General features: G+C 39.1%; 1 protein-coding gene across 1 annotated transcript; it reads right to left on the bottom strand.

The window, feature by feature from the left end:
* Positions 1-2,611: 2,611 nt before the first annotated feature.
* Positions 2,612-14,351, bottom strand: prodha (proline dehydrogenase (oxidase) 1a). The gene is made up of 14 exons (XM_026173860.1): positions 13,913-14,351; positions 13,468-13,676; positions 11,779-11,813; positions 10,094-10,243; positions 9,874-9,938; positions 9,417-9,533; positions 9,220-9,299; positions 9,002-9,083; positions 7,776-7,868; positions 7,514-7,660; positions 6,301-6,476; positions 6,117-6,215; positions 5,752-5,840; positions 2,612-4,221 (listed from the first exon to the last, which is right to left on the bottom strand). Exons 1-14 carry the CDS (start codon positions 14,261-14,263, stop codon positions 4,031-4,033), a joined length of 1,884 nt encoding a protein of 627 aa, XP_026029645.1. The 5' UTR covers positions 14,264-14,351; the 3' UTR covers positions 2,612-4,030.
* Positions 14,352-15,100: the final 749 nt, after the last annotated feature.

The raw sequence follows: 15,100 nt of genomic DNA, 5'->3' as shown, positions 1-15,100 counted from the left end.
ACTCTGGCTCTTTTGTACTGACTAAATATTGCTTGTGATAGCAACCCAGGTATGAGAGTATTTGCTGAGTGTGTGTCACCAAGTAGCGAATAAGTAAGTCGAGTTAAGACTTTCAGCCTGCGTGTAAATGGTGTTGGAGTTTTTCTAGCAAAACAGAGAGTGAGAGTCTGACTTACCTGAAGATGACAGCATTAGAGGTGTTAGGGTGAGGTTAGGCTCCCTTCTAGACCTTGAAATCGCATTTGTCCATCCTAGAAGTGGTATCTTATTGGCTGCTGGATAAAGAGGAAGAGGAATTCTCCTCCCACAGGGGCAGGTATGCAAAGTAGCCTGGACCTGAAGGACACACCTCTGTATAACTGTTGTCATAAATAACCTATCAAGCTAAAAAGACGTTGCTCTAAAATGTGTTCAATTCATGTGTATATGTACAAGTATATGTTATGGTAAATATGTTATGGCTTTGATGATAGTGCATTGATGAAACTTCCAAATATAAGAGGAGGTGCATAACTATAACTGTATTATAGAAGTGTACTAAACTCTGTGCTAGCTCCAGTCACATTATTACCTCTTTGCCAGGTTTTCTCAAATTATTTTTTAAAGTCTGAAACAGACTGTATTAGCCAAATATTATTTAGCAGTTTATAATAAGTAAATGCAGTAATTAGTACTAACCAGTTTAAGTAAATTTCCTGCATTTAACCATCGTATCCAACCAAAGGCAGTAGCTGGTAAAGTAAAAAGTAAACACCTTAATGCTGTTTAAGAGAACTTGTTGGTCCAGTCACATGAGCACTGGTTAAGTCACAAAGCATTTTCTTTTTATACTAAGCTATATATTAAGATTTTTATGTCAAGTCAGTTCTCTGTGACCACATACACACTTTATTAGTACACATGTTATTTACTATCCACAGTTTAGAATATATTTAGCTAGGATATACTGTTTCAAAGCTTGCACAAATGTTCATGGATGCAGTTTGGACTCCTGAGAACACAAATCTTACTATCATTCATTATCTTTACACTTACAATATAGAATGTTGGTGCTCAGGTTAGACATGGTACAGTTTGGATATAGCCGTGTGTGCTGTGCTTACTGACTGTTTTTCTTCTGTCCCTAGATACTAGGGCACAGGTGTTGGCTCAGCTGCTGTTGCAGTTTACTGAATTATCTGTTCCAGTAGGTCACATCAACTTAGCAGAGGGAGCCCACTCCTATGTGGCAACAGCTACGGCTGATGTCACTGACATCAGAATACGTCAGAGGGTGATCCAGAGTATTTCACTAAAAAATAAGAGCAGGGTTGAACCTATACCAGCTTAGACTGGATAAACGTAGGAATGCCTGAGGCAGGAGCTTAAAATAGTCATTCTTCTTTTATTTCCACAAGTTTTTAAGGTGACAGATTTTAAAACATTACTTAGTAAAAAGCTGTTATTTGATCCAGCCTTCTTAGCTAATTATAGACTGATTTCTAAGAGTAATTATCAAACAGTTAACTGATCATTTGCATAGCAGCGGTTTATTTGAACAGTTTCAGTCAGGATTTAGACTACATCGCAGTGCAGAAGGTGCGAACGTTACAAATAGTTTTCTTATAGTCTCTGGCTGTAGACTCATCACTGTTTGTCCTGTTAGACCTTAGTGCAGCTACTGTTGTCCACGGTATTTAACTACAGAGATTAGAATTACCATGCAGTGATTTGAATCACATGTCTGATAGATTCAAATTTGTTCATGTAAATGGAGAATCTTCCTCCCACACAAAATTTAGCTCTGAGTTCTGTGCTGGGACCAGTACTTTTTTTGGTCTTCACTTTATACATGCTTCCCTTAGGAAGTATTTTTAGAAGACATTTCATTGCTATGCAGATGACACACAGCTTTATCTGCCCACGAACCCAGATGAACACAGGTATATCTTTACGGGTTGATCTTTAAGACATAAAGGTTATTGCTCATGGTTCTAAAAAAGATCTTTATGTAAAATCTGAAATATCTAATAAATATGTCGTGTAACCCACTTTAAAATTAGGCATTAAGCTTTCCTTTTTGATAAAGGTTATAGTTAGGACTGGATCAGGTGACCATAAACCCTTCCTTAATTACACTGCAATAGGCCTAGGCTGCTCAGGAGCTTACCATGATGCACCAAGCATTTTCTTTACCCATCTCTTTCCACTCTCCGTTTACACACCGCTATTGTATTTAATCAGCAGTATTTATTAAAAGCTCTGTCTCCCATTGTCTTTTGTCCTGTCTCTCTCTCTGCTCTCTTCCCTTTCTCCTCAATCCCAACGATCATGGCACATGGCTGCCCCTCCTTAAGCATGGTTCTCCCAGAGGTTTGTTCCTGCAAAAAATGAGGTTTTCCCTCCCAGTGTCACAAAGTGCTTGTTCGTAGGGGGTTATCTGAATGTTGGAGTTTCTTTCTAAATTTGTAGGGTCTTTACCTTATAGTATAAAGCACCTTAAGCAAACTGCTGTGAATTGGTGTTATAGAAAAAAAGTGATTTGAGAATTGAACTGAATTATGTCAGTCTTTGGGACCACCATAAACATTTGCAGTCTGAATAAGAAAAAACAAACAAACATTTCTTGTTCTTTTTCTTTAAAATTAACTATTTTATTTATTTACATATATTTACACAAGTACATAATATCTTGATACAGCAGTGATGACGAAATAAAACAAGAAAATAAAAGAGAAGACACAAGACAACATCTCTCATCAGAAATTGACATCTACATATACAATAAACTGTATGGGTGACAAATTAAAGGTAACACAAATCATTCAAAGATGCTCACAACAACACCTCTTTGTAAAATTCTTCTCCATGATCACAAAAGCCACATGCCATTTCACCTCGCCCACAGCTTATATTATATAATAGTGCAATTGTTCTTGTAGTACTTGAATGAAAGCTACCTAAAAACTGCTAAATTATCTACGGCATGATTTTTTTTAACATTTTGAAACATAGGTCACAACAGTCCCCGTGTTTCTGCTTTGAACATCTGTCACCGTTCATGGATCAGAGCATGCCGTCGATTTCACCGATTGTGAAATTTAGGCCATCTGGCAGATGTCAACAACTGAAGCATCAAAACATTAATAACTCCTCAAATGGATCACACCGAGTCTCTCTGTTTGCTGTTTGTTTTATCAGAGGCGAAATGAAGGTTTGCTCCTGCAAACATGTGCTTCAAAAGACTAGGTAGTTATCTCGCCTGCAGGCATCTGCAGCAATAATTCCATTTGATCTGCCGTTCCTCTTTTGTGGAGTGGACATGAGAGACTGAAACAGGGATCATCTTTCCCGGGATGCAAAATCTATTGTTTACAATTTTATAGAACTGATTATGATTAAAAACCACAAACGTGACTACAGATGTATGCAGTTTTAATACAATTAAAGTTGCTATAATGCAAAGTAATCATGTTTTCACACATAATCCCTAATTAAAAAGGTTTACCCTTTGGAGTGGTGTACAGTAAGAAAAAAATAACCATAAGGCACTTGTATCTTTTAACTCAACACAATACTTACCACAACATGCAAAGAGTACAATTTTTAAAAGCACAGGATGGCTTTTATGCACACAAGTAGGCCAACTTTGGCATTCAAACCTAATTTCTTATCTTCCACTGAATAATTCAATGTAGTCTATCAGGGAAGACCACCATTTAGAAATACACACACATTAAGTTATTTTTAAAAAGTTTTTAGATGTATGCTGATTTTAAGAATTATCAAGGCCAGTTTAAAAGTTAAACAAATACTAAAATCACATTTTAATGTGACCTAACATCTTCTGCTGCAATATTTCAGCACTACTGTATTGCATGAATACTTAAATATTTAAAATATTTGTCAGTAAAGCTGAAAAACAGTCTTTGCTCTGTCCTCTAGTGAACCAGGAAAGACAAGTCCCAGCTACAAAGAGCAGCTAACACAGAGGTACACCAAGAAGGGTGGAATGCCCAGAAATATTTTGCATATTGTCTGCAAATGTGATTTAGTAAACAGGCTTGTAGATAATCTGACCAGCCAGCAGTCTGCGCCTCAGCTCCTTCCACAGCAGGCTCCTCTCTCTCTGGGATCTCTTCATGATCCCGCGGTTCTCTTGAGCACGGCGGGACAGGTAGGGGATTACTTCATTGACAGGGCCGTATGGAACGTATTTGTAGACTGGAAAACCTGCTTGGCCTGTTTTCAGATAAGAGAAGGAGATTCAGTGTTCACAGTCACCACCATGTGTGAATATGGTGTATAACAGCATGCAGTCGATACATTCTGCTTATAATACAAGAATACATTAAGTTAACAATCGCGAATGAAGTGAACAAACAGAGGGTACCAAGTTGTATTCACACATGCACTGAAGTCCTGAGCTTTCCAGACAACACCTGACAGAGGTGCATGTGGGAACACAAATGACTCGTGTAGTCAGACTGGACATTAAACGGTCTTTAAGTTCACAATCTACGTGATGTCCAACTGTGCCTGTTTCACAATAGTTGAAGTAAGAGTCCTGTGAAATCATGCAAGACCCCAGTTTAAACCAGAATATTTCAAGTTGTGAGCACACAGATGAGCCAAAGTCCTGTTGTGTGCTCGACTGTTCCGCTAACCAACGTAGGGGGAGGTATGGGGAGTGTTAATGTTCAGTGAAAAAAGGTGAAGTAACGAATGGTGCAGAAGAAACTATAAATCAAATTCCTAATAAATCACTTTTAAATTGCAATAAAACTAATAAATTGAGGTTCTGCAGACACTTGACCACTAACAATCATGGGACAATGTAGGATCAAGTGAATAAGGCCCTAGTCACACTGGCTTAGAGACCATCCCCCCGACTGATTGTGAGTGAAAGCTGGAGGCTGGAGGAAAATAAATGCTACAAGCCGAGCCACACAGGTCTAGAGTCTAGAGTGCAGTCAGTGACATTCGTTATTTGCCTGAAAGTGAAGGACTTGTCTAAAAATACTGGCCAGCTGTTTTCCGAGCTGAACTGAAACCATCGTAAAGTAAAATAAAAGCTTTACCTTTTGAAAACTTTTACTTTGAAGGCGAACCTTTTACATTTTTGCTAGGCTTTTAACTACCACTCGGCTACTAGTTGGAGAGTTTTAGTAGACATAAATAAAAACCACAGGCAATCCAAGCAATTAGTGGAAGCTTTTTAGTGCAGCACCTTTTTTTTGCAACCAGTTTTACCCAGTGCATGAGCAACAAGCAGTTTAATTTGAGCCTGAGAGTGTTAAGTGACACCGAGGTCTGACTCCTCTTTTAGTGAGTTTCTCAGATATAGATATCTCCTTTGTATTGAGGGATTAATCATCTGCAAAATCAAACAAATGACTTAAACAGCAACAGTCTAAAAATATAAAGTTGAAGCAGCTGTTAAAGAACCTGGATGATAAATGTTATGTTGTGTTTGTACAATGATTAATATCATTCACAGGAATAAGAGTAGCATTAAACTTCTCCTCAGACTACTATGACAGGACAAGCGTGACATTTTCTAACACTAAGTGAAGGGCACTGGCAACACAAAGTGTTTGCTGTCAACATGACCTCAGACAAGGTCAGTGACTGCCTGGATATCGTAGCATTGACATCACTGGGAACAACACTTCAGTGGTACGTCTTTGACCACATGACCACACGCCTACATGACATGTGCCTCGGTGATTTCGCAGCATGCAGTTTACTTTAGTGCTGAGTGTAACATACCTAGTGGGAAGCTGATCTGGTCACACATCCCCAGCAGCTGTCCAAAGTAAACTTTATTCTCAGTGGGTGACAGGCCCATTTCATTCATCCTGGAAAAAAAACAAAACAAAAAAAACAGAGAAACACATTTTAAAGGACTGTTACATAATCAGATGTGGAACATACTATCCCACCACTCTCTGTTAACCCTACAGCTGCTTTGGAGGCTTTACAAGGAATATTTCACTTTGAGCAGTTATACAAGTATGAGTTCAGACTGTTAGGGTTAATCCTTCAGAAATGAAAGCTTTAGGGTATTTGTACATGCTCAAACTAAATCTGAGTTTTGTCTCTGCACATGTAAAGTGCTCAAGGACAAAACGTACTTATCGAGGGTGAACTTCACTGTGTCCTCATTGTGAGTTGCAACCATGACATTTGCTTTCCTGCTGTGTTCAATCTCCTCCAGCACATACTCCAAACACCTAAACAAACAGTGGAACAGACGGTTAGGATTTATGCAATTTCTAGCAGAATCACCAAGCGGCTTGATAAAAATTCAAGACTTACTTATGATACATCCTGTTAGTGGCCTCATAGTCTGGGTTTATTGGATCCTCATATCCAATTTCCTTCGCCCTGGCTCTCTCTTGGTACATGTAGGCTCCGCGAACGAGTTTGGCACCAAAGTACCAACCCTCCCGCCGAGACAGCTCAACATCCAAGGTCACGTTGTCGTAGGCTTCCTAAATGCCGTTAACAACACAAACTTAAAAGGGCATCCAAACCTAGCATAAAATAACCACAATTATGCTAATTGTAACATCGGTAGATGCAAAATTGCATGATTAATGTGCACAAAATATCTTTTGTTTTTTTAATATATATAAAAAGCCATATCATTTAAGGAAAAAATGTGGAGAGCTCTTAACTTGTAGTTATATCTTCCTCATCACTACAATCACAAGAAAAGTGTCATAATTATCAGATCCTGTTTGTTCTCTTTACACTGCACATAAAGTTTAGAGTTCAGATGAAGATTGTGGTGATCACTTTCAGCACTCTCTGTGGTCAGGTGCCACTATCTGTGTAGGTTCTCAGTCATCCAGGTCACGGTAGTGCAATAAGCTTGGAAAGAAAAGTATTTCTCAGACCTTGTTTCATGTGATGAGGCACATGATTAATAATCTTAAACGACAACCCACACTAGGGATTATACAACTGGCACTCTCCACCATTTGGTTTTAGGAATGAAGAAGCCGCTTGGATGAGAGATAAAACATTTTCATGAAGTACAAACATTTTTCTGGTGGTACCTCGGTCCAGGCTAAGGACTCAAGGAAATTATGTATTTCTGAGGTTGTGGAGCTGTTGAAGTTGTTCCCACTGGACTTAAGATCTGTGGACACTGCTTAAGACCCAGTTTACAGATTTTGATCTTGGATGCTGAGATATAAATACATTTCACCTCATTACTTATGGACAGATTATTGAGGGAGAAACTGGCAGTAGTATTGGCAGATTTGGGACTAATTTTTGTGTAATAAACAAACTGATGTGCCACAGTTTGGAAAGCACTCTGGCAAAGAAACTTCCTGTTTCTTATAAAACATTGCTTTAACTAATAAAGCATTGTTAAAGCATAATTAAAGAAATACTGCAAAATAAAAACACTATCGGTATACTCTGTGTGCTTCGATAGGTTAGTAAGTAGCAACAATCATCACGACACACACTAGTTTATCAGTCGAGTTCAGCTTCATTGAGAAAACTGCAGTTTCACCTTGAGGTAACACTGGTAGGTGTTGAAAATGACTGGCTTTTCTCTGTTGAATTTCCTCTGCATTTCCAGGGTCAGGCGACTGATAGCTGGTTGGAAGTACGTCTGCTCGGCATCCACCATTAGCCTCACCCCGTTCTCTACAGCATGCTGGAGTGCACAAAAACAATTAGAGAGTAAAATATGAAGCACCATATAAAACCGTGTCCTATCCCTATATTGTTGCCCACACTATTTGCAGGTACAGGTTGCTTAGTGTCCTCACCTTGGCCAGAATATCCACTCTCTGCAGCATTCTCTTCATCTGCCTCTCTTCTTCTTCGGTAAATATATTCAGCAAAGGCTCCAGATGGCCGGTCTATGCAACCAAAACAAAAAGATATTAATCGACTTTATGATTAATATAAAGCCGTAAATTTTATCTCCATGTGACTGGCAGGAAAGAGTTCAACATCGGTGCCAGAAACGTTTCCTATATTTGTCAGCTGCCCTCAATTATACTGGCTACATGGCCAATGCGAAATGAGCACTTCCCAAAACAAGTCCCAAAACATGCTATTCTAATGCATTAAAATGTTTTTGCTTGTGGTGGGAAGGCATAATGTTCCCCCAGGTTGGCAATTTAACTTGTTGCCACAAAGCAATAAAGACTTTATGACAAGGTGAGAAACACAGCTGTTGCTGTTGTTGGCACTTCATTTTTCTAGTTTTATTCCTCATTTTAAATCGTTTATTACACCATAAATTTAATAACATAGCTATAGATAAATCCTAAATTAGAAAAGCCATGTACAAGAAGCATTTTATCTACTTTAAAAGTTCATAATAATTAACAGAAAAAGGTAGTCATCTTTTTCATTGGCCTTTAAAAGCCTCCAAAGTTTGGATTTGTTGGCTTTATAAGCTTCTAAAATGTGGAAGGTAATGCTGTGACACAGTGAAAATGGAGAGATAAGACAACAAGTGACCAAAGGAGGCCACAACTGAGAAGAAATAACAAGATTAATAGCAGAACAAGTACAAAAAAGGGAGAGACATTTGATTGTCGAACACAGTTGTATTTCTGTTATCAACAGTAGACATAAAATAGCATAGATTACCTTTACTAAGTTCATATTATCTTAACTGTAACTAACTTGATGCTCTCCTAAAATCCCACCGCAGATTCTTTGCAGTTGGCCTGAATTAAACAGCCGATTCTCTTTTTAGTAAGGCCAGTAAAGGTTTTGAACAAAAGGTAGTAGGGAAGGCATTAAGGCAAAGGGTGTTTTATGTTTGCGTTCAGTCAAGCATGATAATTTTTTCCACTTCAGTGGAAATGGCTGAACAAACATGGAGTGCCTGGTAACAGCTTATCTGTGTATTGCACAGGGAATAAGAAACAGCGAAGAGATGAAGCAATACCTGTGATCATTCAAACCAAACAGCTGAAATCCAGTCGTTTTTTCTCCCACCTCCAAACCACTAAAACGTCATGTGATGATGACTCACCTGAAGGTTTGGCACCATAAGCAGATTTGAAATCTTTGTTGTGTCGTTTATTAAACTGTTCCAGTCCAACAGATCAATTGTTCTAGAAGTAAGACATGAGAATATAAAGCCAAAAGAGAAAAAGCTGAATAAAGGTAAAACTAGAAATAACTTGGATGAAGAATTAGTAAGGTGCAGTTAAAGGAGATTAATTGTAAACAAATGAGTGACTGTCCTACCCAGACAGGCCCAGCTTCTCTCCGGTAAACCAATTCTCTATGTCATCTTTGGCTCCAACACCCAGCTCAGTCAAACTTTCCTACAATGAGAGTACACCTCAGTTCATTATTGAGAACCATAAAGGTTGGAACACCTTAAAAATAACTAAAAAAAAAATGACATGAAGACATCATTTGAGCATAAACTTGCATATCACCTTGAGCTGCTCCAGCTCCAGTTTCTGTTCTAAAACCGTCATTTGAGATTTTCCCTGTTGCGCCGACAGGAAGTTAAAAAACCGTCTCCATTTAACCAGGACTTCGGAAAACTGGAGCTGTTTGAACAGAGGGCAACATATTAATTATCAAGTAACAGCAGTAGTTTTATCCGAGGGTTTGTAATGGGGTTAACTGACCACAAGAGTAGTTTGTTTACAGACAAAAATCAAACAGTTTAACTATCTTTTAATCTTTGACACTGAGATGTAAAAACTACTTTTTTTACTGATCAAAACTTTGAAGTGATCAAGTAAAAAGAAAACGATTTCCTCCTGTAGTCAGACTAGTTCTTCTGCTACATTTCTTTGCTAAATTAAGGTCATTTAAGACTTAAGTCTAAACCCTGCGACACTACGTTTCAGTTAACAATGAATGAATGAAAAACGTTAATCTTACAAGGAACTGTGGACGACCCAGTGCAGTCATTTTGATAGCAGAAAATCCATCATTAGAAGCTCCACCTGAGAGGAAACAACAAACCTCATGTCACTTTTTTTTTATTAGATTTTTTTCTTTAAATAAATAATCTACTTCGTTAAATTACTTTTTAAGTATTTATGTTTTACACTATTAAAATGAACCCAAACTGTGCTTGACCAGCAGTTGTACTACTTACCAGAAGCTTTAATGCAGTTTATGAATGTCTCCATTTGCATATCACATTTGGCCTCATCTGCATAGAAGTAAGTTCGTGCACTGATAACTCCCCCGCGCCTGTCTCCAAACTGACGATGGGCCTTGTACTTCTTCTCACGATGATCCGCACCTGAAGTGAGACGCAACTTTAGTGGCTTGTTGCATGAAAAAAAACCCTCAAGTTCACCAAGATTTTGATATCCCGACGATTAATAATCAATTCACATACAAAGGAGATTTAGAGCCTAAACAACACATCATTACTATGCAACTATAATGGTCTATCAAAGGTATCCAGTGCATATTTTGTCCTATATGTGCAAATAAGAACAAGATTTTTGAGGGAATTTAGGATTGTTGTTATTATTATATAGCTCATGTGTGGAGCACATGTAGCAGTGGAGCATCACAGATATAGAGAATGCAGTGCAGAGAAAAGTGGTGTCTTCTTGATAACTTGCTAAAAAATTTGTGAAATAGATTCTGAAAACCTGGCTGACCAATAACCAATAACCATTTCCCTTGCTCATAATGCCTGTATGTACCCAAGCTCTTCCTTAACAGGTGGCCCAATCTGAACGAAAGTTTGCATGAACATCGTCACACATGCAACAATTAATAACAACTATATGTATTTTAAAAAATGCCTTAATAAAATGATAAATTTGTTCAAGTTACCAATAAATATTTAATTAGGAATTTGAACTACTCATAGGGCTAGACAATGTAATTCTAACACACACACATACTTACATATAAAAATAATATTGACCAGAAGATTAGAAATTAGAAATCATGATTTCTTTACTCTTGCATCAGTGACTGCCCCCAAAGAAGTCAGCTTTATTCGGGACCTAGATAGCATGCAAGATACCTCTTGCATAAAATCCTGGAGGTGCGTGTGTTTTATTTTTAAGCTTTGCAGATGATGTAACTGTAATAGAGACAAATGTGTTTGTGAAAACCGAGGGAGGAAAAGGAGGCAGTGGAAAATCCGGGATGGTCATTGGAGAGCTCCGACGAATCCGAGAGCCCTGAAGTAACACGATGGCTATAATGCTGCCTTAACTGATCGCATTTGATTTAAGAGGAGCAGTTTTACTGCTATCATTTATCCTACAACGTGAATGGATTTTCATCAGAAGGAATTCCATCCTAAAGGGGGGCATTTTTTTAAGTTTGTTACAATTACTGAGAGCACAATAGATATCAAAAACAAGCTTTACTTTATTCATTTAAAACTAGCCACTCTGGTTGCAAATCAATGTGCATGTAACACATTAGCACTTTTAATTCAGCTCCCACAAAGACTGATTTGAAGTAAGTATAAAATAAGTTTGTCTCAGAGTGATTGCCAACAGGTAAATGATACACAAACACATTAAATATCAACCCCTTAAACACTACCCAGCTTCACCCCGCAGTGTCTGTTGAACTTGACATTTCAGCCCCCACAAGATCCAGTTATAACCAGTAACATCCTGACTAGACTACGTGGATGCATAACTATGCATACTAAACCACCGAACAGCTGAAGCAGCTGACTAGTCAGCAGCTCAGCCTTGTCAGCTTACTCCACGGCAGTTCTTTAGTCAGAGACGTATGCAAAATAAAATAAAAAATAAAATAAAGTTTGTTAGTTTTGTTTTTTACTGACACACATACCTGGACTTTCTTTCTCTGCCTCAGAAACACATGAACTGTAAAAAAAAAAAAAAATGTCATTAGAACAGTAAAAAAAAAATAAGGCAACAGAAAATTTGTCTCATCTTTGTTTCTTTCAGTCAGATCAATAGCAACTTTTATAACACAGCATACTAACAGTAATAAGACAATGAATAGCAGAAAGTCTGAAAAGTTTAAAAAGACAGATGACATGATGATAAAAAGCACTGTTTCGTTCTTTTAACAGTCACAATGAAATCTTATGCAACCGTGACAATGACCTGCTTTTCAAGTTATGTTGCGACGTGAGAGACGCATTGGGGAACAAAGGCAAATAGCCAAGGTGAACTAAAACTAAACTAAAAACTAAAACTTGATTTGAAAGAACATTTTAGTTAACCAAAATAAAAATCAAAACTAGATTTTTGATTGATTTTTTAAATTAACTAACAGATTTTTTTTTAGAACTTGTAAAAAAAAAAAAAGTACAGAGGAAATATCCTTAGTGTTAGCATCTGTTAGTTAGCATGATGAGGCATCATTGGTCTTTATCAGAAAAAGCAGTTTAGTTCCTCCTGTGTCTGTTTGTGTGTGTTGGGATAGTCCTAAGTAGAGCACTGTGGGTATTTTAAATCACAGAATATCGTGTAACACTTGCTAGTGTGCCTCAATGTGCCTCCTGAAAGCAACTCTCATGGCAACCCATGAGGCCTTTCAATGATGCCCATCCCATCTCTGAAAAACTGGCTCAACCAATCAGAGCAGGGAGGCCTGTCTTAGCGAGCCAATAGAGGACAAGCACTGTTGAACTGCCTGAGAATAACACAAACAAATTAGGTTTTGATTATAAAGCATTACATGTTATGACTGGCACTGCTTTGATAAAAAGCCTAACAGAAGCCGTCTGTGAGGTGATAAGATAAGAGGACACTGATATCAAAGTGCAGCCCAGAGGAATAGTTTTGACACTCAAGTAGGACACATAACTTGAACTTAAGTGATAATTTCCAGAGGGACAACTTAGTACAGAGACACAGGCAATGGTTAACCAAGAGCATTTCAAATATCACAACTACATTTTTTCATATGTGCATATGGTTAGTTAATGTGCCGAAGAGAAGAGGCAAAATGAGAGGAGAGGCTCTAAAACATGAGCTATATGCATGGAGACATAGACCTAAATACTTCTGTGGAAACTAACAGTCAAATTACTCATTTAATTCACAATTAAAGATATCAATACAAATCAGGTAATACACGTACTACAGTTTCTCAGTCTTTTAATGAACTTGTTGTACTAACACTGCTAAAATATCCATTACTGTGATTTTTTTCAGTCCTGGAGCTGCTCTTCTAGTGTGCGGCTCCTATTACAGCCACACATGGAGACAAGTAATGGAGAGGACCTCTCTTCCACAGTTTTCTGATTTCTCTGGGTTTTTATGATGTGGTGCAGTTACACACTTGTGATGACACCATGTGATGTTGTGCCATACAAAATAAACTTGACTCAGCTGGCTTTTATGGATTTAGTGAGCTGAACAATCCTGGGTATGCAGCTCACTAAATCTCATCTGACACACACATATATCAAGGTTTATCTTATCTCTTATCTTATATGGCATTTGCAAGTTGTGCGCACCACATTCCTTAAGGAGAAATCAGCCTACGTGTGTATTTGCTACTCACTCCATCTCCTTCTTCTCCGCTTCCTCTTGTGTCAGGTCTTCTTCCACGCTGTAGTCCAAAACTGCCCCCACACCAAAGGCCTCATTTTTCCGAATTAACGGTTTGATGGAGTTGTGGTCTTCCCCTGCCACAAACTGCCCATAGAAGGTCATCTTCATCAGCTTCTCAAACATCCACTGTCCAAGCAGCTTCCTGCTCAGATCCATCAGCTGAAAACATGACAGGGACAAGAAAAACAACAGGTTACTCTGCCTGAGTGGTTTACAGCCCCTTTTTCATTTTCACCTCGGCGAGTCAAAAGCGGAAACACATTCATAGCGCGCCAACGCGGAGAGTTCATTGAGCTTTGGTAAAGCGGTGCACCGGCTTGGTGCTGATCTGAACGCACGTGTGTGTAGGGTTAACAGAGGATGCGTTATCGGGCCGATCAGTCCCGTCAACTCACCTCTTTGTTCTTGTCAACCAGGATGTCAAACGTACACAGCTTGAAGACCAACAGACTCCGGAGCAGCTCAATATTACCTTTGCTCTTATAGGCTTCCTGTGTGTTTTCGAAGTCGATGTGGGTTTTACTCAGCGGAGCTTTGGTAGCTTTTCTAGACTGGCTGATGAGTTCAACCGGCGCAGCCTCTACCACGGTGCAGCCATTCGTCTTCTGCTGCTGCTGCTGCTCCTTCTCTTCTCGAGTTTTGGTGGATGCGACTGTTGAGCGGCATCTCGCAGGCGAAATCCGCAGTTTTCGGATGCTGCCGGAGTTTGCCCTGACCAAGGGTGCTACAAACTTAGTGTACGACATGCCTTCTTCGCCTTTCTGAGCGGCAGCTGCAAGCAGACTGAGACCGGCAGACTTCTTTGCCGATTGGATATTTGGAGTGTTGCGTAATGAGCGCGCTCTGGTATGTCAGAATCGGGAGGTGGCGCCCTGCCTCACTTGTTACATCACGTCCCCGATAGGCATCACGCAAGAACCACGGGCCTCATTCCAGTGAAAAACCTGAAAAACTCCCCCGTCGTGTAGTAGGAGAAGCAGATGGTTTAAGAGAAGCAGGAGGCCTTATACTGAGGGTAATAGTTATTTGATCCAGTTTGTGAACAGTCCCTCATTATTTGGCCATTTGATTTTAATGCAGAGAGACAGAATATAAAGCAAAAATCCAGAAAAAAAAGACATTACATAAAAGTTGATTTGCATGTCATTCAGCGAAGAAGTATTTGATCGCCTACAACCCAGTCAGGATTTTGGTTCCCACAGATTGTTTGTGTGTCCAATGGGGCCGAGATTACAGTCAGTCAATCAATTGTAGCTACTCAATTCAATTTATTTTATTCATTTATTGGTGGTGGTCAGAGGGCCCGGTGGCGCCAGTGTCCGGCCTCTGTCAGTGCGCCCCAGGGCAGCTGTGTGACTACAATGTAGCTTGCCATTGCCTGTGTGTGAATGGGTGGATGACTGAATGTAGTGTAAAGCGCTATACAAATGCAGGCCATTTACATGGGAGGAGCTTGTTAATCATCTGAAGGCAGTTGTGACCATGGTAATACTGATAACACTCTACGCTGTATGGTACCAGCAAGGTCCCCCTGCAGAACAAGGCACATGTGCAGGCTAGTGAACATCTTAAGGAGTCAGAGA

Source organism: Astatotilapia calliptera, chromosome 7 (genome assembly GCF_900246225.1).
Source record: "Astatotilapia calliptera chromosome 7, fAstCal1.2, whole genome shotgun sequence".
Lineage (NCBI taxonomy): Eukaryota > Metazoa > Chordata > Actinopteri > Cichliformes > Cichlidae > Astatotilapia > Astatotilapia calliptera.
This window is presented reverse-complemented; position numbering and strand designations above follow the sequence as displayed.